Source organism: Pleurodeles waltl, chromosome 1_2 (assembly GCF_031143425.1).
Source record: "Pleurodeles waltl isolate 20211129_DDA chromosome 1_2, aPleWal1.hap1.20221129, whole genome shotgun sequence".
NCBI lineage: Eukaryota > Metazoa > Chordata > Amphibia > Caudata > Salamandridae > Pleurodeles > Pleurodeles waltl.
The window spans coordinates 1,063,574,945-1,063,599,253 of NC_090437.1; the positions used below are offsets into that span (position 1 = coordinate 1,063,574,945).

General features: G+C 39.9%; 1 protein-coding gene across 3 annotated transcripts in view; it reads right to left on the reverse strand.

Moving 5' to 3' along the window:
- The window catches only part of PCDH7 (protocadherin 7), a 749,767-nt gene that overhangs the window by 457,812 nt on the left and 267,646 nt on the right, over nucleotides 1-24,309 (reverse strand). For all 3 annotated transcript variants that reach the window (XM_069202135.1, XM_069202134.1, XM_069202136.1), the window contains exon 2: nucleotides 14,966-15,182. In XM_069202135.1, coding sequence (XP_069058236.1) covers nucleotides 14,966-15,182 — 217 coding nt within the window. The remainder of the gene's footprint in view (nucleotides 1-14,965; nucleotides 15,183-24,309) is intronic.

Genomic DNA, 24,309 nt, shown 5'->3' on the forward strand with positions numbered 1-24,309 from the left:
TATTCCCCTTTTGTATCGTGCCAATTCCATTGGATAATTTTTCTCGTTTGTTGTACATAGCATGACACACCCTCAGATGGTATCCAAATAAAAGTGCCCTAAATACATTCATTACACCTGTGTGTCGAATAGCATTTAATGGTCTGCGTTTCCCCACAAAGCCCCACCTCTAACGTGTTTGAAGCAGCTTCCCTGAAAACGCAGCTGGGGAAGATGTTTCTTCTCTGCCTGGTACTCCCATGACAAACATGTCACTCTGGAACTCAAAACGCATTAGATGCTCTGTTCTTGAGATGACAGTTACTGGACTACTGCAAAGGTGTTTCCAACAGAGAAGCTGACTAAGGTATTGCCTTCTTCACAAAGCATGAATGAGAAAAGGAGGATAGATGAGGAGTCTGACAATTTTTGGAAAATTCGCCATTACTGCCCTTATTTAATTAGTACATGGGTTTTAAGGCTCTGAAAGTATATTGCCCTAGATGCTAAGGTTGTTGTATGAAACCTCAAACTCTCCCTGTACAATCTTGAGTGGTTGAACTACCCATCTGCATTTCTTAACAGCGAACTGAACCTTAAATGAATTACAGATTGACACCAGGTATTAACATAGCAGAATAAATACAGAAAAGATTTAAGAGACCGCTTAGAATATGGTAGTTTGGCCCGGCAATCTGATGATATGTACAAAAGTGCAGCAATCCTGAGTCTTAATTTCCCAGTAAATGCTCCACACTGAGAAAACGCATACTGTAAACTTCATTGTCTTTCACCATTTAATAACAAGGACATCCTCAAGCAGCCCATTGTCTAAGTTCCATGTCAAGACCATCCACTGATATTCCAAAGATTTTAGGTCTCGGTTACGGACAGCTTCAGCTGTCACTTCGCATGGCCTATTATTTCCAGTCCATAACATTTTTCGACTGGGATTAGGATCAATTCCTTGGATAGCTTTGTTGTCTGTTGCCTTTGTCTGCTGTTGATACTATAGCTTGCTTCCCTATTCCTCTGCTTGTCCTCCACTGGAGCATTTTGAGATCACAGTGTTTTGATTGGATGTGTTGTATCCATTGTATCCTTTGTTTTTGAGCACTCAGTTGGAATTTTTGTGGCTCCTAACTTTTCACGGTCCTAGTGCATGTTGTTTCTTAACTTCCTGCCTCCCTGATGATCTCTACCCCACTCTGTGCACCTTTGCTTATGCTGCTCAGCGTTGTAGTTTTTTTTAGGGTCGAGCCTGCATTGCATGCGCTCGCGTATGCGTATTGCAGCGAGACGCTTTAGTATTTAGAAAAGGGCTCAGAGCCCTGTCGACGTCACGTTAGTGTTTTTCATTGGTTCGTGGGCTTGCCTAATAAAATCTGCTTGCTTTCATTAGTCGAAGGCATGCATAAGTCATGCCTTTTACGGTGGCTAGCACTCATCGAGCGCATCGACCAAGTACAGAAAACATGTGAGGCTCGCTGTTTTCTGTCCAGCTCGTGGACTACATTTTCTCTAATTTACTAGCGCAATTTCGCTTGGCAGAAGTTGAGCGCTTTACATAGTTAATTGCACTTTTTCGGGTTACGTACATAAATGCACTTTTGCCGATAGGTGAGAAGTCGGGTTAGGAGTTTACAACGCTATCTGCTCTAACATGAGCAAACGCGAGACCCGTTGCATTGCAAATGCTTGCATTTATTTGTGAGGGCCTGGCACCTATAACCTGTTGTTGGCCGCTAACTTCCCTTTTTTTAGGTTTTGATTCCAGTGGTTTTTCACTTTTAAACATTTCACCATTCTAATGGACTCTGATAGATTACCTCTCTACAAAATGAGGAACATATCAATGTTAAGTACCTCAAAGCCACCCTAAAATCCTAGAAGGTTCTTTCAAAGAGAAGGCACTGCAAGTCCTTCCTGTATCATGCCTTCTTGTGTCCGCCAAAACAAGTTCCAGGACATCGCAGCCTCAGAAGTTGATTTAAAGCATATTAAGCCTTTTACTTTTCAGGCACCTTTAATCTATTCGTGATAGCCAAGCAGCCCATTGGAAACCATAGAGATTAGATAGCTGGAATAGGTACATTTCAAATGGTGATGGGGATGTGGCTGGAATAAGTTCATCAGTGGAATAGGTCCATTTTCAAATAGAGTATGAGTTGTTCTATTTTGCCAGGATTCAACGTTAAACGATTAGCAGCCAACACCTCATTATTTTTAGGAAGAAATGTGATAAACTGTAATGCTCTGGTGACTCTATCTGCTTTGAGCCTTAGCATAATCTGTGTACTGTCCTTGTGGATATTGTATTAAAGGAATCTACTTTTGTGGCTGTGACCTGTATTTAGACATGTAAAAGAGTAAAAGATGCTAATGAAAAGAAACCCTGCATGTTAGAATGAATGGCTCGTAAACACCCGTTTTCTACTGCCAAATGAAATCTACATCTATTGATAAATGACATGAGCCCTGGTTTGATAATTATAAGTAAAACATTTCCTTAGAAATCTTATTAATAATCAGATGCATAGTACCAGAAGGTGAAAAAGATGACCAAGTGATTTTACCTTGATCTGAACTTTAAGAGTCATAGTTTGCATTGGTCATCGGCATCAACACTTCTGTTTGAGAAGTACGAAATCGTAATGTATCTCAATTCAAATTCTATTTATTTTGTTGCCTCGCCATCACCTGTTTCATTGTACAGTGAAGATGTAGAGGTACTTTTCTATAATGGAAGCCAATACAAGCTTTAACTCCTGGAGCCCTATTACATCAATTTGTGCACATTTCTGTCACTGCTTTGTGCACTTATCCGGCCCATTCTGCTACATGGACCACACAGGTGAACGTTTTGCACTTATCCTCCTGGGGGGCATCCCGCTATTTGTATGGGGGTATGGCCACATGCAAAAAAAAAGATAGTGCACCCAAGCCACATTTCTGCTTTTGCTTCTGGAAAAACCTCGTGTTAGGAGGCTCTCAGACTGTACACCCCCTACAAAGTGGCGCCCCATCACAGCGTCTTTCAGAAGAGGTCTGCAGGTCCCAGGGACCGCACCTAGAGCTGAGCTGAAGCAAGTTTAGCTAGACACTGCACTCACTTGAGTGGTGCCTTGCCTCCTTTGGATTTTGACTCGTCTGATGCCTGCAGTGACAATTTGAAACCAAGCTCCTTCTTTCACTGTAGCACGTTCCTCAGTAGCAGTGAATTTGAACCTCAGCTGGGGAAAGCACATTTGTTTTTATAATTTAACACATCATTCTGGTCTGCACCAGGTACGACAAAATACGTCAGGATAGTGAGACCGATGTGCAAATCAGTCACTAGCAGCGAAATGGCGCCATATTCCCACAGCATAATTCAGTACAGAATGGTGTGCCGAGGTGATGGAAATAGAGATAATACAGTAGTGCTTTTCTGTTTACGACAATCTTACACAAACAACTGCTCTTGTTTTTACTTCTCCAGTTATAGAAATCATTGAACGGCTTTTGTTTTTACTTCTCCAGTTGCAGAAATCATTGACCATTATGTCAACGTAATTGTGGGTACAGGTAACTATTACATTTGAAATTACATGTTACAGCATATTAAAGTGTTCACAAAGGGCAAATACGTGTTAGAGGCTCGCTTTTGTTTTAATGATAACTGTTATGGTTAATGGAAGTAAGAGAGCATTTTTGACCTTTGTATCTCATGTCTATTAATCTTTTCCCCAAGTATTAAACTGAGATGCACTCTTACTTGTGCTGATGTCTCAGATTTGATTTTTTAGTGTTGCAGAAATATGTTTTATTATTCACATCCAAATTCACAACTAGTCACTGATGTCACCCAGGGTGTCTTCTGTAAGCTTAAATGAAATAGATGATACATTATAAACTCAACTAGACACAAAATAATTTAAAATGGTTTTAGTACAGCCATCGTTTTATATTTAGTCAATTAATCTGCAAGATTCCAGCTTGCCAACTTTTAATGCATTGCTGAAAGGTAGCCTTTCAACTAAAGCTGACTCTGCATCCTTCGTCACTCATACATATATATCAAGTTTGCCAATTTCCTGACCACAGTAAATGAGCTGCACTCACTGGGTCAATATGCTCTAATTATTTCAAGGAAAAACAGGGATGTGCATTACCTACTAATGTAGCAAAGTTATTTGAGGCTACCTAAGGGCAAGATGCACGAGTATCTGGTTGCAAAATAGTATGTTTGTGTTTAATAAACATTTTTAAGAACCAACCTATCTACTAATAGATTGGTTCTTAAACACCAGGGGACAAATTTATACTCTATTTGCACCAAATTTGCATCATTTTTTAACGCAAATTTGGCCCAAATCTAACTTCATATTTATATTTTGATGTTAGACACATCTCACCTCAAAATATAGGAGCTTGCACAATTTTTTGGATGTGTTCAGCTACCTTGCGTCAATGAGATGCAAGGTAGGCGTCCCCATCTAAAAAATGGTGCTATCCCCGTACTCCCTATCTCCTGTGCTAAAGTGATGCATGGGTGGGAGGAGGGGGCCAGATAATGGTCCAAAGCTTGCTTTACACCATTATTTAATGTCTGGGTCAGACCAGGCATTAGGGGACCTGTGGACCTATTTCCATGGTTAAACACCATGGAATGGGTCCACAGGTGCCCTCCCCAATCCCCAGGAACACCCCTACCTCCACCAGAGGGACACCGGAGGATGGGGGACCCCATCCCAGGTAAGTCTTGGTAAGTATTTGTTTTTTGCCATCGGGGGCCCTAACCTGGGCCCCGCAGCATGGCACAGGATGAAATGGCCATGGCCAGGGGACACTTGTCCCCTGTGCTGGCCATTGGGTGATGGGCATGACTCCTGTCTTCACTTATACAGGAGTCATGGTTTTGGTGGTTGTGTGCCAGAAAATGGAGCTAGTCTGGCTAGAGGCATTTTTTTGCCTCTAACCAGGCTAGCATCATTATTTGATGCACAACCCCCTCCTTCCCTACCACCACCCCCACCCAGATAGCATCTTCTTTTAAGATGCTAGCCAAAGTTTATGGCAGCTTGGACCATTCCTTTAATTTGGCGCCTGACTGGTGCTGTGGAATGACACAAGCTGGTGCTATACTTTTTGCCGCAAACTTGCATTTGTGCAGTTTTGCGGCAAAAAGTATAAATCGGCCTCAGAATTGTAATGGATCACAAAATGGCCTACCTCATGAATATCAAGTTGTGACTCACTGCACTTTGAAGCCATCACAGGATGGTCTGCTAGACCCAGCAGACTACAATGTGTGTGATTACTTTTAAGTGAAACAATCTTTTTTTTTAAATGCAGCCCTTATTGCTTAAAGGAAATAGGGCTGCTTTTAAAAAAAAAAAATGTTTTAAATAAAATTTGTTTAGGAGTAGTCAGTGGTCCCATGGACAGTGCCTAGATTTAAAAAACTTTTTTTAACATTCACAAACGGGAAGGGGGCCCAGCGAGAGCCCTTTCCTTTTGCATATGCATTACCATTATAGTTGGCCGGAACTTGCATAGTTTCACTTTGTGGAATTCAGCAGAGTTACATGAAAACTCTGCAAGATTCTGCAGAGTTTCACAAATGGACAAAAATCGCAATATCACACTGCTTACACTGATGTATAGTGCTGGGAGCTCATTCTGCCCTGAAAATTCAGCGCAAACGGCACTACGTGTACACCAAGGTGCATTGCTGCTCGAGATGAATTTGCTGCAGCCAGAGTAGATTTACTACTCGAGTGTCAGCTTTCTGTGCACAAACAGTTGCAGCAGCTCACTACTGTTCACGGTGATAAAATCTCACCAGGTGCCCCACTAGCACCTGGAAATTGCCATAGGCTATGCCAGTTCTCGCTCACACTCGCCAAACTTACCACATGGCTGTTGGGAGAATTGACCAGAATTCCATATTACAAGCATAATAGAGAGTGGCCAAAATTCCACTAAATCTGCAGGCAGAGCAGAATTTATCACCCACTCCTAATTACCATCGAGGTGTTGGTAAATTTTAAATGTTTCGAGATTTTGGTTAGAAAACATTGACTTGTAAGATACCAATTTGGTATTAGACTTAAAACACCTCCTTTCCAGATACTGAATTGGTATCCAATCAGAATTTTAAGAGTCCCAAAAAATATTTAGACTTCTAAACTGAAATTAATACATAGGAAAAAGCTTTTTGATGGTTACAAATGCTCAATTAGAGTCTTCACAGTCATTAAATTACTTAGTATTTCTAGCCGTTAATTCAAAACAAAGTATGAACAGATTTTAGGTTACTGACATTAATAAATAGAAAACATGAAAAAAATATTTCTAACTAACTGCCAATGACTAGAAATGTCCTATTCCTGTTCATTTCTATAGAAAAAAAATTGGTGACAAAATGGCAGGCATGGTGATGATATTTTTTGTTCCTCTTTAAAGGTGCAGGTGATTATCTTATTTGCTTTCTATAATATTAACTATGGCCAATATCTACATTAACAAAGTACATGACTATTTCTTATAGTGAGAGTAGCCAGTCATGGTAATCTCTAATTAAATATCTCCTAATCTGTGGAATCATGGCATTGTTCACCACTCAGCTACCTTTAGACCCTAAATGTATGTTTCTGACCTACTCACCCAATTGAGGCAAAGTAAATTCCTGTGCCCGTATCATATATTTCTTCCAGCATATTGCAAATTTTCTGTCTTCACCTGTGTGGTGTAGTTCCCACATTGTAGAAATCTTCATATGCACTGAGACACCCATACCCAGAGAAAACGCTTTTGTCCTGCATCATACAGTGATTCTCAGATCTGACTTTTACAGCAAGTATCCATGCTTCTTGCTGCTTCAATCTCAAAAAACTGAAAGTCGGCCTCATCCACATGCATGGATTTGTATTCCGCAACACATGCTATGCTACAAAAGTCTGACTTCTACAAATCTGACCCCGTAGCATGTATAGTCCTCCAATATGCCACATACCTTATTGAGGTTTATTGAGCTGATCTTATCACCTGTAAGCAGAGATCCATAGTGCATTATGGCATATACATCTCATGAGACAAGGCACACAAAAAAATACATTTAATCACAATATTGTACTAGTTATAGTTATATTCAAAACAAGCATAATCATTTTCTATCCCATCACAACTGCCTACCAAGTCGTAGTCCAAATATATTTTTATCCAAGAGAGAGTAAATGTACACTATGTACACCACAGATGTAGGATGCCAAGAATTATGCTACTAGCACTTGTAGCATGTGTCAAAAAACACTTTATTGGGTAAAAGAGTGTAGACATCATACAAATTCTAAACTTTAAACCATGGATCTTGGCCAAGACAGGTGTAAATCTAACCTATGTGATGCCCCCAGCAGGTTGTAACCCTACAAAGTTCTAAAAGTGACATGTTCAACTAAAACAGTAGCATGACATATACAACGATTCAAGTATGTACCACGTTTGATGGCTATAGGAAAGTAGAATAATGTAGATTCTTAAGGCTATTTACTATCTCTTGTATTAATTAATAACACATTTCTCTACTTTAGGTTGAGGGTGTTTATTTTTCTAATTATGATTTCTTTAAAATACTTTTAATTTAATTTTCTATATTTGCAATAGTTATATATTTGGTTAAAAATATGCTAATAATCCTGTTGCATTTTTTTTTATTTAGTTCTATAGTTAAATCAAATATTTTTAGTTCAATAAACTTTTTTAAGTTTCATTTGGAGCTCTCCAGCAGGATTGCAGAGTGTCTCTATGCTCAAATCTGGGAAAATGTTCTGCCTGTTCCTGAACTAATGCTAGCCCTAATCCTACATATTTAGTAATCTCAGATAAATGGTTGCTTATTCTATGCTTACTCAAGAGAACTTTAAACTATTAAATAAACAAATCCCCAAATATATTATCAAATATGTGCTATCAATTATTAAAATGCATTGAAAACCCATTGAAACACCATCAGAGAAAAGAATAGTCTTCTTAGGTAGGACACATGTCAAAAGGGTTCTCTTTTCCATTATAAAAAGAGAAATTAGAGTTTACTTTATGACAAAATTAATTGATATTCAACTTGGTGTCTAAAGATGAAAAGATGTACAATCATTTGTTAAATGTTAGACATCAGTGGTGTAAACCTATGATCAAAATCATTCTTGCATTTAACAAGTTAACTATTTGCAGGTATGTTTATCAAATGTATCACTTTGCAATTTAGGATGATCATTCATTTTGTAAATGACTAGTAACACTATTGAAGCATAATATTTCAAAATCAAGCAATGTACAATCTGTGAACTATGACCATAATTACATATTCCATCAATATTATTTATTGGTGAATATTAGTTATACAGACCCCACCTCTCCCCCAGCTTTAAACTCATTTCTCTGTACTACCACTGCCCTTGAAAAAGTTGAAGAGAATTAATTTGGGAAGAAAGCCAATAAAAAGTAGTGATATTTTGGTCAGAGGACCAAGAATGATACAAAACAATTACTGATATTTTAAATGATCAAAGGATTGGAAAATACTGAACCTATTTCAACACAGTTTCTATGATTCTAAGATGCAGAGGATGAAATAAATGTAAATGTTTTAATTGAGTTAGGGTTTATATAAATAATAGGCCAACACTTCTAATACCAACACAGTGAAATGATGGTAATACTAGATACCGTCTACATGTGAATTCCAGCAAATAAACAAACTTTGATCCAATGGAATTATTAATGGAAAAATAGTTCTTACATAAGACATTTCTTATCTGTGGTTTTGAAGCAGAATATGAAGCATTACAAGTCAATACATTAGCAGATTAATAAAAGTATTTTGGATATGTGAAATAAATAAAAACAAAAAGATGATGATGACAATGGGCCCAAGATGTAGCAACATTCTGAAATGATTCTGGTTAAAAAATTAAAATAGGTCAATATATGCCATTGAATAATCCACTTGGGTCATGACAGATGAGAAGTTCTATGAATTAAATTGAGGATATTCTATATAGAATACCTAAAAGGTAGGAAGTGAAAAATACTTTTGCTTATTGTCACTTTAGGACTGAGTGAATGGTACGACTTACAGGAAGGCATATAGAAATAAATACACAGGCACAATTTTCATAAAGCTAAAGTGTTGAAAATCTGGTTATATTCTGTTTTGATGGAGGTCACTATGATATTATATCAAAAAGTAAAAGTGGGGGCATTTTTTTTTATCCTTCCCCATGAAGCGGACACATTTTCTAAACCAATGTCAACTATCCTGGACCATATTATACATTCTATTTAATGTATATTGGAAAATGCTTAAATATCTAACATATAATATGCCTTACTAAATCAGAATCAGCCTTATGATGCTTATTTGTGCCTTCTTGAAAGGAAGTACAAAAGCAAAGCAGTAAGTGCTGGAGACACTGAGTCAAGCAAATAATTGATGGCCTCTCCTCTTCTGTGAAGATGGAAAATGGTAACACTCTTCATAACTAAATAGCTTAAATATATATAAAATTGACCCAGACTCCCAAAGAGAGATATTTTGAGTAGAAGTCACTACTCTCCCCTCATTTAATATTTAACTGGCTGAGGGCCAACCTTTTGTTGTTTGCAAGATTGTGTGATTCATAGATGTCTGTGATGTACTACATTTTAATCTCAAAAGGTGCCTTTAGGTACATAAGAAACTAACATATACTGACAGCCTGATATAGCCAGATAGATTTGAATAAGAGGTAATCTGACCCAGAAATGTTATTCAAGGCTACTAATAAAGGAGCTAACTGGTCATAAATAGGAACTGAGAAAGTGGTAAAAATTGAATTGGAATGTGAGGTTAATCCACAGTCTTGATGTGAACTTTGTATGAGCTCACATAAGACCTATCCAGTCTGACCCTGAAAGATAAACTTGAATTTTTGTTTCAGCCTATGGTAACTTGGAAGAAAAGCAAGGCCTTGATAAGAGAAAATGTATGTTATACACATGTAACAACTAGGATGAAACAGCACAGGTAAAAACAAAAAAACTACGAATGTTTAAATGAAAGTAGTTGAAAAAACACAGATTTAGTACGTTGAAAGTCACAAAATGAAGGGAATTACGTGTAGAGATCAAAATTTATGAATACCAATTAAAGTTCCCTATAGGGATTCAAAACATTATGCACTTCTTAAATAAGAGACAAAAATATTAAAAGGTGACACAATGTCCTCCATGTGGGTGACTAGAACCTAGACACTATTATTGGCCAACCTATGAGTGATCATGGTTGTATTGAAGTTGGTAATGTGTTCCATGGAAAATTGTTGCCTTCATACTTAGAAACTTTCCTGGATGTTGGAAATCTTCCTTGGGGCAATCATGCAACAAAGGCTTCTTGAGGTAAGAAATGTTGAACAAGCTGCGTCAGTGTAACACTGAATGTTCTGCCAAAAATCTCCAAGGAGGTGAAATTTTGTAGTTGAATCTACAATAGCCACTTCATTTTTTGGGATGCATAGCAGGATGTTTTGTTCATACATAAAAGTTGCTTTGCTGTGGCTAGTTTTCACCATACATTCCGGTACCTCTAAGAACATTGTTAAGTCATCACTGGTGGCTCCGTATACCACAAATCACTTTCTCTTCATTTTTAAGTTCTAGAAGCATGCCCACTCACTGACTACCAGGTCAACCTAGATATTTCTAGTTCAAATGTCCCTGTTGCATACATTGATGAGGCATCTGTTTTTTTCAGTTTCAAGACATTCTTAACCGCTTAGCCTCAGTGGGTAGCCACTAGGGGAAACAGGTGTCACAGTTGGGCTGTGCATCCTACGTAACTCTGTTGACCAGCTGGAGAGAGCTACTATTAGTCCTGAAGAAAAATGCTGAGAAAACAGTCAGCAGAATTCTAGACCGAAGTAAGTTCTTCTCTTCTCTTCAGATGCTTCTTGGAGTGTGTCTCAGGGGACATTTAAAGGGTAAACCATTTATTAGCAGGCTTAAAACTCAGAGTATGGCAACAAAGCAAGGGACATTACTTTCATATTGGATGAATTGTGGCATAAATAATATTTGAAATATATACATTGTTTCAGTTGTGTAGAGCTCTCTCTTACCTTCCAAATCAATATTTGGCTCTCCTAGTTGAGTCACCAAAGCTTCAAAAGGCATTGCCTACCAATTACTAATACTTTGTCAACACCTCCAGTAGAACAAGGCTCACGATCGGCATTGAAAAAGCACTTCACACTTTATTTAAAACCAGTACCTTTCTCCTTCAAATCCTGTGCATTGTTCGACCAGTCTAGTGAACTGGCAGTTGGAGGGAAAGGCCAAACAATGGTGTGAATCAAGACACTCACACATGCCTGCAAAGTCCTCCACAAACTGGGACCGTCCTATATCAACCACCGGCTGACCTTCCATCTTCCCTTGAGACACCTTTGCTCTTCTTCACCTACCCTCGCACAAGTCCCCCACATCCATTGCACCCACTGCAGGGGCCATGCTTTCTTCCTTATAGCCACCAAAGCCTTGAACCCCCCCCCCATTCCAAATGGCACTAGCCCTTTCAGTCTTCAGAAACAAACTCAAGAACTGGCTTTTTGACGCAATCACAGCACGACTAGGGGTGATAGTGTGCACTTTACAAATGACTGATTGATGGATTGATACTCCAGAAAGAAACGTGTATGCCATTTGGAAAGCACTTCAGCTCAGCTTGGGAAGAATATATTTCAAACATTTTTAGTTAAAAAAACAAAGCCTCTGCTGTGGAAGCAATGGGTTCCTTATATCAATGTGTTATTGTTTTGTGTCCTGATGAAAGGGGAAGTAAAAATCAGGGGGTTCCACCTAAACATATGTCAACATCTTTTAAACTGCCTACAGATGTCAGCCATATAAGGAGGACTATATACAACTTGCGTCCATGACGTTTGGATTTTGTGTCTACAGTAGAGGCATTAGTTTTTAAGTAAGTACACATTTTGGGGTTTTAATTTTTTCTGCAGTGTTGGAGGCTAAATTGATTGTGTTGCATTGTATTTTGTGTTAATTGATATTTTTTAATACATGTTAGAATGACCCATCTATGAATTAATTTGTAGTAAATAAATTGTTGCGGTGTTGAATTAATTATCTTGATGATTAATTGTATGATTGGGCTAAAAAGAGTTGTGTTTTGATTGGAATGATAAGTGGGGACTTTTTTGGTCTTCAATTTCCTCTACCCGTTGTTGTTTGTAGCCCTCTTCAGATAGGCCTTCCCCCACTGTAGAATTTTGAACCCCACAAAAAGATGCAATGTCTGAAGATAAAAATATTGAATGGGCGAAGGTGCCAAAAAATCTATCTGGGGAGAGGACCTATGTGTGTGAGAAATGTAAATTTTCCCACTCAGAACTTTTTTCTACCGAATCCACTAGTTTCACCAGGACCTAGTCTAATGCCTATCTGACGTTATAAAGTGCTCCTTGACCCACTGAAGGATTTTGATTTCTATAAAAAAGACGACATGAAGTCGTAAAATCTCCCAATGGTTGTGTTGTGTTTTTGACTTTTTTACGGTTTTGGTATGTCTAACTGCTTTACACGTTTTTTTAACTTAAGCCGGTGTGCTTTGTGCCATAGCTACAGCGGTTCAGCTCAGGTTAGAATTACTGAAATCCCTAACTGGACCTAACAAGATAGTGACCTTATTATTTATGGTGGACTACCATGCACCACAATAAATAAAACACTTTCGAGCTAAAGATATAAATGACAATATATATTTCTATTACTATATATATCTATCTATCTATCTATCTATCTATCCTTATATATATCTATCTATCTATCCTTATATATATATATGTATGTATAGATAGATAGATAGATAGATAGATAGATAGATAGATAGATAGATAGATAGATAGACAGATAGATAGATAGATAGATAGATAGATAGATAGATAGATAGATAGATAGATAGATACACCGAAACCTTCAAATGAGAGCCAGAAAAGGGAGGGTCCTTATTAGCTGATTAGCTTCCAACATTCCACCACAAATGTAAATTAATTATGCTTTCAGTAGAGGCTGGTGTCAGGGCTGAGCGGGTGGGCGGGGGGAGGTGTGGATGTCATGAACAGAAAACAATTGGGAGAAACAAAACAAACACAAAAGAACGTACCTGCCGCCCACCATATCAATGCTCTTCTGCTCCTCTCCATTGCAGGTACAGGCTCCCAGACTGCCCTGCAGCCAATCCTGACGCTGCTCTCATGCTGCTGGCAGAATGAGAACACCATCAGGATTGGCCTGAGTGCACACGATTTACGCTCCCAGGCAGACTGGGAACCTGTGCCTGCTGTCTGCAACTTGGCAACGCAGCTCAGGTTGGAGACAGCTCAGTGTGAAAGTGGGTTTGGCCAGCCTGAGATGGCCGGCTAAACCCACATGCGCACTGATAGCAGTGCCACCACTCCCCCTTTGTCCCCTTGTCACCATGGCCTTGTCCCCAAGACTTGGCACACCCCAACTTGAAAAATAAAAAGATAATAAACCTTTTTATTATAATTTTATTTTTCAACTTTTGAGGCTGCTGGAAGCTAGGTGACACTCCTCCGCCATAGTGGAGGGGTCACTGCTGTATGCTTTGCTAAGAAATTAATGCAGTTCTTTAGACATATGGTTTCTGAAAATGATGGCCTTTAATTATATCTAGGTTTAAAGAACTAGATATGATTAGTAATATATGCAGAATATAAAGAATTATTTTAAGTAGTAAACTAGTATTTCCACATCCCTATTGTTTCCTTCCTTTTTGTCTTAAACACCAGATGGAGACGCTTTACTTAATCATACATAGTTTGAACAGCTAAAGGAACTAAGGTGCAATGAGCAGACCACAGTGGTGTTTAATGTATTTCTCATGTAATTAGAAGACAGTTGGAACTTGAAGAATGTATGTTCATACTGTAAAGGTACTTAGTACCTTCGCTACCATGAGCCGATTAGGAGACAGCTACACGAAAAACACATTGTTATTTCTGCTAAATTGTTGCAGTGCACTTGTTTATATTATAAAAGCTCACAACATATATTTTTCTGGGGTTTGTAGTTGTATGTGCTCAAAGAACTGACAGTGGGGCATATATCATACTTGCCGCGATGGGACAACATAAAATAGAACATTCGAGCCCATAATGTGGAGTTACGGTTGCAACATATTTTCATAATAGATTCCTCAGAGTTAGCTTTTTTCTAAACATTACAGTGTAGAACAAAACATGGCATTTTGATTGCAGATATACCCGACATATACTTGTAGCAAAGGAAAACGAAAGCATTAGTTAGGCAGAACACACTTTAAAGAAGAAATCTGTTGTAAATAACTAATTGCATAGTAGAGGCAGAATATTCAGAATATTCAAGTCTAACTAATGAATTCTGCGCTAGGGCGAAATATTTAAAGAGAAAATAAATAGACCGCAAGATAATGTTAAACGTTTAGGGTACTCAAGAAAAATGGCATTTGAGATGGGTTAATTACTTTGACCGGTAAATGTAATTTTTTTCATTGACTTTATTGCGATTTAAGCATGTGATTTGCCTAGCAGGGCCCCAAAGGGGCTGAAAAGATAACTTACAGGGCATGAAGTTTCTCTGAACTGTACATTTCTTTGGACCTTAGAGTCTATAAATGGTATACTTATGAGCTAGGCCTGTGAAAGTTTATTTTAATGTGTTCTGCAAGTCAAGAAGTAAAAAGTGATGAAAACCTAAGGAGCTCTGTATGTAGAAAGTATATGTTGCACATATAACATTTCTCTGGGCAGGACCCATAAGCGTATATGTACAGTTCACAGGTGTGGGTGCCTAATAAATGTATGCACTCAATCTGACCTTTCCTGGGGATGTTTTGTCTTGGATCCCTAAGGTGAGCATGTGAGTGTGTGAATGCTGCGTTTTCCCCTACCATTTTCCATATGCTCTGCCTCACCAACACTTCCATCCGGTGTAGTCCTCTCATAGTTGTCCTCTGGGAGTGGTAGGGCGCCCAGCCGTGGGCCCGACGAGCTCTTACTGCTTGGCGTCTCAGACTCCTCGAGACCGCTGTCGTAGCAGCTCTGCAACGATCCTTGGTGTGGGTCCTGAGGTTGACTCACAACAGAAAACGTCACTCTACGAAAGGGCTGCAAAAGAAAAGATTCTGGATGTCACTGAGAAGTAAGGACGTCAATAGCAATTACGTAATCAGGCACAGTGCGAGGAACCGGAAGTGAAATTACTCTTTATCTGTTAATGGAAATACATAAATTCCATATCGCAGAAAATAAGTCTGTTTGCATTACATCAATAAAAGCATGGCAATAAAATAGCATATATTTAGCTGGTAAGGTATAAATAATTTGTGTTCCTTGCGCAACATATCGAGGGCTGAAGGGAAATTTCGGAGCTTCTCTGTCTGATATTAATGTTTTATGCTTTTGTGGGTGAGATGTACTTGTCCAAGTGAACATGCACACGATCACATACATGCGCACGTTGATATGATGCCTTGTATGCAACTACTTGAATAAAAAATAAACAGGACTCCAGCACTTTCACAATCATATTCACCCCTTCTTATAGCAACAAAACACACAGGCTGAAAAACAGATAGCTTCAAACAAATTTCTTCCGGATGCACGTCTGGTGTATGTGAAGTCCCCCTCAGCATATTATTTTTAGTTCTTGCTATGAAATGGAGCACAGAATTAGCACCCCTTTACAGAAGATACCTTGATCATCCACCCTGCATTGCTTTGTTATTAAAACCAGTAATAATACTGATCGTTATCCCATTCCTCTGTCCGTGGTCCAAGGATATTGAGGGCAGACAGCTGCAGTTATAGGTGACCGTGGGACTACTGCCTATTGCCCTCATGGCAGCAGGAGGTGACTGGGAGCCTGTTGTGTGCCCTCGTGACCGCAGGATCAATACTCCCTGGGAGGAAATGAGAACATATCGGCGGGCACAGTGAGCCCACATTTGTCTGGAGAGAGTGAGGGAGAGAGAACATGGCCATAGATGCCAGTGGGCCAGTAGATGAATAGTGGTGGGGAGGTGAGTACAGCAAGCCTGCAGGTCCCCAGGTTTCTTGCAGCTCGTGGGCCCAGGTATAAACTTAGTATTGGGGCAGCAGGCAGCATGGACTCCATATCTGCCTGTTATGGGTAGCAGGAGAGCGAATGTCTGCAGGCCTTCAGGTGTGGGCTGGGACTGCTGGTGAATGCAGTGGTGGGGAGGTGAAGTACAGCATGTCTGCAGCCGCCCTGCTGCTGTGAGTCAATGGGAGAATTATGTAGCGAGGGGCCACAGGCACCATACCCGCAAGCTGCAGGACCAGTTGAGTGTGAGCCTGCTACTCCAATATTGGCAGACTCAGTCATATCTGAGTCAGTGGGTGAGGTTGAGAGTATTTTTTCTGGCCTCTCAAAGGCCAGTTGTCAGTGTACCCTAAACTAAATGTAGTGGCAGCAGTGGTACATTGCTTTGGCAGGGTGTCCTTGGTACAAAAGTGCAGGTTGGCCCATGGAGGTTGGGGCAGTGGTGTGGGGGGCAAAGATCAGACAGTATTCCTTTTGGTGTCCAGTTACCTGAACCTATAGGGATATGGGGATAATGGCTGTCAGAGAGAGAGTCAGAATACCAAGAAGAAGCTGCTTCTAAGTTATTTCTGCTCACCAAACAGTCTTTTCTCCTCCATGATGGCCGGGGCTTTGGGCTGTTAATGTGGGAGGCAGGTGCACGGGACCTCAACGCACTTACTCTGTGGTCCTCTTGGTGGCATTTCGTGCAGCAGACTACTAAGAAGTAAACAAGCACCTGCTGCCTCCTCGCCTGTTATTTGGCATAGCAGACACAGCTGAGCCAGTCAAAAGAAGGGGCATATCTTTTGGAATTTCACAGGCATTTTTTTTAAAAAAGTGGGGCCTTTTACAAAAGTGCAAATGTAGTGATTATAAATCCCTGGCCTTTTTTTTATATAGTTGAAATATTTTAAGTGTGCACAGTATACACTTGGAGTCAAGTCACAAAAGCATGCAAAAGAAAGTAAAAGAGTACACTATTATATGCCTTTGTAAATTGGCTCCAAAATATATAACATGGGAATAAAATGGAAATATCGGATCACGACCGTACAATTAGTGCAGAGTGAAAGGACTGTGGCTTCTTTGCAGTTTTACTAATGAGGAGGGTGGATGTTCTGCAGCTGATTCACAAAGGCATATCAGCACGTAAAAGCATACTTGGTAGAATTGCTTCCATACTCATAAATTCTTTTGTGAACCTTCTGCGTAGTATTTCTGTGTAATGTTAACTGATGCATAAATCTAAAAGTTAAATCTGTTCTAATTCAATAAAAAATGCCCAAGTAAGATCCTGTATATATTTTGAAATACTAATACCAGATAAAAGACATGATGGTTAATATATGTGTTAATGGATCCAAATTTCTGCAACTATTTTATTTTTTCTAACGCTATTGGACTTCACTGGATACTTAATCATTTATCTTGGGAATATATCCTTTAACTCTAGTAATCATATTTAGGTCAGTCTGCATTGTAATATCTTCACATTTCGTGTTTCAATTTAATACATTTGACATTGCTAGTAACAAGTATGCAATGCTCTTATTAGCAGGGGCGCCTCCTTCGCTATGGAGAAGGAGCGTCACCCCATTGGATGTGCCAGAAGCAGTAAAATAAAATGATAGTTTTCTATTGTTTTATTTTTCTGCTTCTGGCACAGCAAAGCAGGGAGGGGCAGGGTTGGGCCACGGGAGGTGGGAGGTGGGGAGAGTGCGCCAAGTGTGCATGTGTAATACACAGCTGGGCTGGAGAAACTGCAAAGAACCCAGGGTCGTGTCTGAGTGGCAGTCCAAGCCGCTCAGACCAATCCTGAAGCTGCTTACATGCTACGTATAGCACGTAAGCAGCGCCAGGATTGCTCGGGAGCCTGTGGTGGTGTCAGTGAATGTTGGGACACCAGAAGAGGATTGAGGTGGCAGATGGGAGAAGTGGTGACAGAAAGAGGTACAGTTTTAAAAAAACATTTTTTTAGACCCTTCAAGCCCCCCCACCCACCTCACCCTCCCACCCCTCCCTTTGAGATGTGCGGTGGCAGCTGCTGATTATTACATGAATAAACAATTAGCAAATAAAAACCTTCACATAAAACAATCTTCAACAGTTAAGGTGATGTGGAACAGCTAAATGTTCTTTTCCACCCATTTAAAAAGCTGCATGCAACTCAGTCTGCTCCTTGTGAGTGATGGTAAGTGTATTTTAACCCAGAAGTTACAAAGGTCAGTGGCCATATTTTGGGCATTCATCAGAGAGTTATTTTTTTCTATTTCCCATGGTCTTACTAAATCAACTCTCTAAGCCTACAGTCTCCTAAAGCCAAACTGCCAGGCCCGTGTTTGTCCGCCCAGCGTGATCTAATGTTTTATCACGTTCTGCCTCTGTAGCCTAGTTTCCAATTTATTAACAGGATCTCTCCAAGGCTACTGCTCTGGCAGACATGGTCATTCTTCATTCAAGGGCTCTTTATCGCTCCCTCCCTCTGTGGCCACAGTGCTTACCAGTGCGGTGTAAAGAAACTCGAATGCCATTTAATTCTTGAATAACTATTTTCAATTATTAAACCTTCACGCAGCTTTCTACCCATTTCTCTGAGGAACATTGTTTCAATCTTATAGACACTCCTAAATCTTTTTATTCAGCTGTTTTTTTTTTCAGCGGACAGTGGGAGCCCTTGTCCGACCCGCACTAGATCAGAGCATCTCTGCGCCCCATCCACATTGGCATTGGTAAAGAGCACTGGGTGACTTATGGATTGCCAGTCTGCTGTGCGAGCTAGAAATTGCTGTCTTAAACATAACTTGAAAATTACAACGTTTTCTTTACTTTAATTCGATTCGTAATCCTAACTCCACCCACTTTTACTATGGTTTTGAATATATATGTAACTCTTGAGCTCCCAATATGCTGGTAGAAGATGTATCATTATTCTGGAATGAAGAAGCACACCGTGATACATTCATGTGTAAGGACCTCTCAAAACCCTTGTTCAGCTTACCTCGGAAGGCCTGAAGATTCACAGTGTTTCTTTCACAGTGCATGTACTATGGTTACCTTACCCCTTTTTTTATTTGTACCACAGCCCCCTGAGCCAGAATAGTTTCCTTTTTTTGGATGCCCACCATCGTGCTTAAATATAATGACAGCATACCTCTAGATCCATAGAAGGTGAAATGATCTGTTTCAAAGCAGATCATAATATATTCTATGTGCAGTACCTATGGCTTGTTTTTCTAATACTCTTAAAAGAAAGGCTTGCTATACAGCATCCTATAACGGAATGAAACACTCTCAAACGTCCTTTTTGTGAACATTCCTGCCCTTATAACCTCTTTTATTGCCAAACATACTTACAAGTAGACATCAGTGACAATTTGAGAATGTGGCCTTCTAATCCTGCGGCCCCTGAGGCTGTTCAAGACATCTTGCATTAACCTTGGCACATACACTATAGAGAAAACCCAGTCTAGATCGCTACATAATGCCACCTCCCGCTAACGTTTCGTCTACACTACACCAGGCAGACATGCCACATAAGATTAAACTCTGGTGGTTATTACACTTATGGCTACCCGAAGGGCTAGTCTCTAAGGAAGTACATCCATATATTCCTTAATGGGGGCATGTCTGCGTCCAACCTTTATGTTGTTCTCTTATTGCAAAGCCAAGTCGCAAGCGCTTGGCGTATCCAGAGCAACAGTGTAAAAGATGAACCTCTCCTCCCACCTGTTTTCTGCTGCATTCTAGGACTCTGCCTCTAGGGATCATGTACCTCTCATCATCTACGCACCCACTTCTAATCCATTATACCTCTATAATTACATTATGTCTTTATACGTCATGTGGGAAATAAATGCCTATTGTACCGTGTGTTAATAATTTAAAAACATAAACAAACAATTTTTTTTTATATATATTATTGACGCGCGTGCTGACACAACGTTATTGGTTTTTAAGGGACAGAGACAAGTTTCGTTCTGCTTTGGTTTTGAAAGTCACCCCTGCATTGGGCGGAAAGTAGGCAAAAACGAGTGTTCCCTGTGCGTCCTTTCTGGGCTAGAGGTCTCCCCACAGCCCAACATGGACAAAATTAGAAGGAAATGCTTTAGGCCACCATTCTGTCACTGCTGTGATTGTCCAAGTGACCCAGGGATGTGCATCTGCACCTCCTCGTCCACACAGCCAGCCCCCTGCACCTCCACGTTGAGTGGTTGTTATTCATGGGGCATACCTTGCAGTGTAACTGCCCACGCACACAAAATAATTTATGCCACAGACAATCCTGGTAGTCTACATAATCTTTGTGTTTTCATAATAAACGTGGCCTTTAACTTAAGATATTTTAAAATATTAAAATCCACAGACACTGGTAACAGAAGCCACGTGGATGCTTAGAGGGTTTTGAATATTATTCTCCTTTATGTTGGTCTGTAGCAGATTTTTTTTTTTCAATTCACAACTATTCTGCACAGATCATTTAAAGTCCTGGGAACAGGCAATGTTGAAATAAAAGTGCCACACAAAAGCACATTATTAAAGTTATTATTTTCACTGCCATTTTGATGTATTTCCAGTTATGATCATCAACAGTATCTCTAAAGCATGTACATTAACTCGCTAAGTCTTTTTCCATGTACCAGGCAAAACATCTCGTATTTATTAGAACCATCTAGTTCTCTAAGTAACAAAGAGGACTAAAAATATGAAAAATTAGAAATTCACCCACTCATGTCATTCACAATTGCCATTAGTACTAAACGGCGGTATACACTTATCTTTCAGTTCTATATATCGAACTTAATTGGAACAACCCCCTGAAACTAAATTCCTTGGGAGCCATGCTTTTGGTATGTTTGAAAGAAAACAATTCACTTGTGGAATATTCTAAAAGGTGTCTCCAATTGAGAAAGCGTTACTAATATATATAAGAAGTCATTATGTGATACAGGTTGGGCCTTGCAGCAAAGCAATGCAGCCCTGTGACAACGGTTGGTAGAAATAAACGTGGCCGTTTAGTTTCTACTAAACCGTAACACAACGTACATGTTGTGTTACAAACATGAAGTGATGTCGGCGGTTCCTTACTGAAACTATTTCTGGCTGTACCCGTTGTTGAGAGAAGCAACACTCATTGTTTTTCATTACTCAGCATTTGATTGCCTGCGATTCTTTCCTGGCAGTCTGCAGCAGAAATGGCCCATCCCTTGTGCGTGCCTGGGGCTAGGCATTGTTTCTTGAGAGAGAGCCCACCTGATTTCCTGAGGCAGTTTTGATTTCACCTCAGATTGTTTTGAGAAGGCAGATTGCATGCAGTTGGAATGTACACAGGAGAGGAAGGCTTGCAGATCGGAGACCCGCCTGTGCTATAAGAGGCGGAGCGGACCAAATTAGATCCATTTTATATCCCGAATGGTTTTTTTTACTTCCCCAGTTCCCAGAATCAACCAATCCTTGTCCGGTGCCTCCTACCATGGGTGCCAACCACATTTCAAAGTTGGTAGGCAGTACTCAGAGCACCTAAGCACCTCTTATAAGACTGATACTATTGATTGCTGCTCGCTCTAATGAAAATGACCCGGTGCGTAAAGAAAGAGAAGCAGTTATGTTGAAAAGGAAACTTTTCACTCCATTCCCAACATAAATTTACAATTAGCTAGATAACCTAGAGAATAGTCTTTGGTGTTATTGCCAATCACGACTATAATAAACGCTACATTTTAGGTTATTGCATTAGAAGTAAAGAAAAGCTACAACATTGCAGCAGCGGCTGCGTCAAATCTCAAGGGGATGGGAGTCAGCGGCAGGGACGGGGGAAAGAAATAATAAAAAATAAAATAAAACTTACCATTCCCATCGCCTACCGCGTTGCTCCTCTTCGTTTCTGGTGTCCCAGCATTCACTGGGACACAAGCATAGGCTCCCAGCAATCCTAGCAGTGCTGTCATGCTAAACCCGAGATTATTATATGGTCAATGCATGGGGAAAGTAATCCTAGACTTCCACAGTAAACTGTCAGTTTGACAATTACGTATATGCAATCTTTATTGTATTAATTGTACTTTATTCCTTTTTACTTCCTTTAACGAATTTTAACAGCATATATTTCACATGTTAAATATCTGTGATAGTAGATGCTCCTATGTTGAAACACAGTGAATCAATGTAGGGCATCCTTCTTTTGTTCATGTAATAGGCTTGAAGTGAAAATTCCTGTCTACACGAGTGGAAATTGTTAAAGTTAAATAAACAAATACTGTGAGCCTCCCCAGCCACCATTATTGCACAGCTGGCCCTTTGACATGAACAAACGAAGGATGCCATACTTTGGGTTTACAGAAATTGTCCAGGCTTCACTACATCAGTAATAATAATTGAGCAAGCAGACGACTTTGACCAGAAGACTATAATTAATTACTGGAATTTCTAGGTTGCTACCGAATACAAAATATCCCCAGTCCTGATGATGACCCTACATTGATTTATGTCTATAAATGGGGTCGAAACTTCGACACGGAATTGAATGTGGATTGTAACTGTAAAAATACTTTGTGACTTCAGGGCTTACTGGATTGACGGAGCCGTTAGAAGTCCATATTGTTCTTAACCATCTTCTGTACATATTGTATATAACACTATCACTCTCATTAACAATATTCACTTTCACTGTGTTTCAACATAGGAGCACCTACTATCACACACATTGAAAATGTGAAATATATGCTGTTAAAATTCGTTAAAGGAAGTAAAAAGGAATAAAGTACAATTAATACAATAAAGATTGGATATACGTAATTTTCAAACTGACAGCTTACCGTGGAAGTCTAGGATTACTTCCCCCTTGCATTGACCATATAATAATCTTGTTTATTGCCCTGGTCAAAAGGGTTAGAGGGATTGCCTCATTGCTTTAAACTCATGCTAAACCCAGCATGAGAGCAGCATCAGGACTGGTCTGAGCGGCTTGTTCTGCCGTTCAGACTGCGCAGTGGAGCCTGTGCAGTTTCTCCATTCCGGCAGCGTAACACAGCCAAGTTAGAGAAACCTAAGTGCGCATGTGTGTTTGGCCGGCCTAAGACGGCCAGCCAAACACATGTGTGCATGTAAGTGAACAGACTCCACTCCCCTCCCCTCGCTCCCTCCTGTGGCCCAGTCCCGTCCCCTCCCTGCAGTTGCTGCTGGCTAAGCCAGCAGCTGTAAAATAAAATGATAATGAAATATCGTTTCATTTTAAAGCTCTTGGTTCTTAGCCAAGGGGGCAACACTCCTCTGCCATTGCGGAGGAGCCGTGCTTGCAACATTGTTAAGAACTTTAACTTGCATACACACAATTTTAAACAAATCTCAACATAAAGACCACAGTCCCCTTTTTAAAAAAAAAAACATGCCATCATTGCAGATATTGTCAACTTTAATGTGAGCCAATTGATGCTTCTATTCAATTGACTACAGTCTGCAGACCTTTTTTTGAAGTTACTATTAAGGAATCCTATATTTTTTCCAAATCATTTGCTACCACATCTTTTAAATTTTTCATTACACTTTAATAGTGCTCATTTTAAAACGCTCTGACGTATTAAGATGCTTGGGCAAAACAGCTTGAAATTGAAACGGGGACCGACATGTTGCACAGATTGCTGCAGGTAGTTATAATACATCATTGTAAAATGCAGAAATCATGTGGGGAGCCACCATGAGGAGCATATGACTCGGAAAAGGGGCAGACCGAACAATCCATAATTTCAAAGTTCAGAAACATTTTTAAGATTGTCTTGATTAATAGTCCAGAAAGTTATTGCAGGGGGTAGAGACCCAAGTGGTTTTACAATTTTTCTTGCCGTAAGGTTATTAGAAGTGTACATAATAAGGAAACTGCAAGTCACTGGTGTGATCTGTGACCATCTTCTGTTCTTTTTGCGTTTGTCACCCTAAGTGGGAAGGGTATCCCCATACGTGGGTCCCGTGCTCACTGCACCACTGGATTCAAGCTAGCCTGGCTGACGAGGGGTGATACCCCGAAACTGGTCCCTGAATGCTTGTTTCCAGTCCAGGAAGGACCTGCTTGTCAGTTAGGGCTGGACTGTTCTCATGGGGAACTGGGGCAAGACTGATTTTCATATGGCTGGGTCCAAACTGGGATGGTGTGGTGGGCAAAAATCAATGGACTAAACCCAGACTTTTGTGACTGAG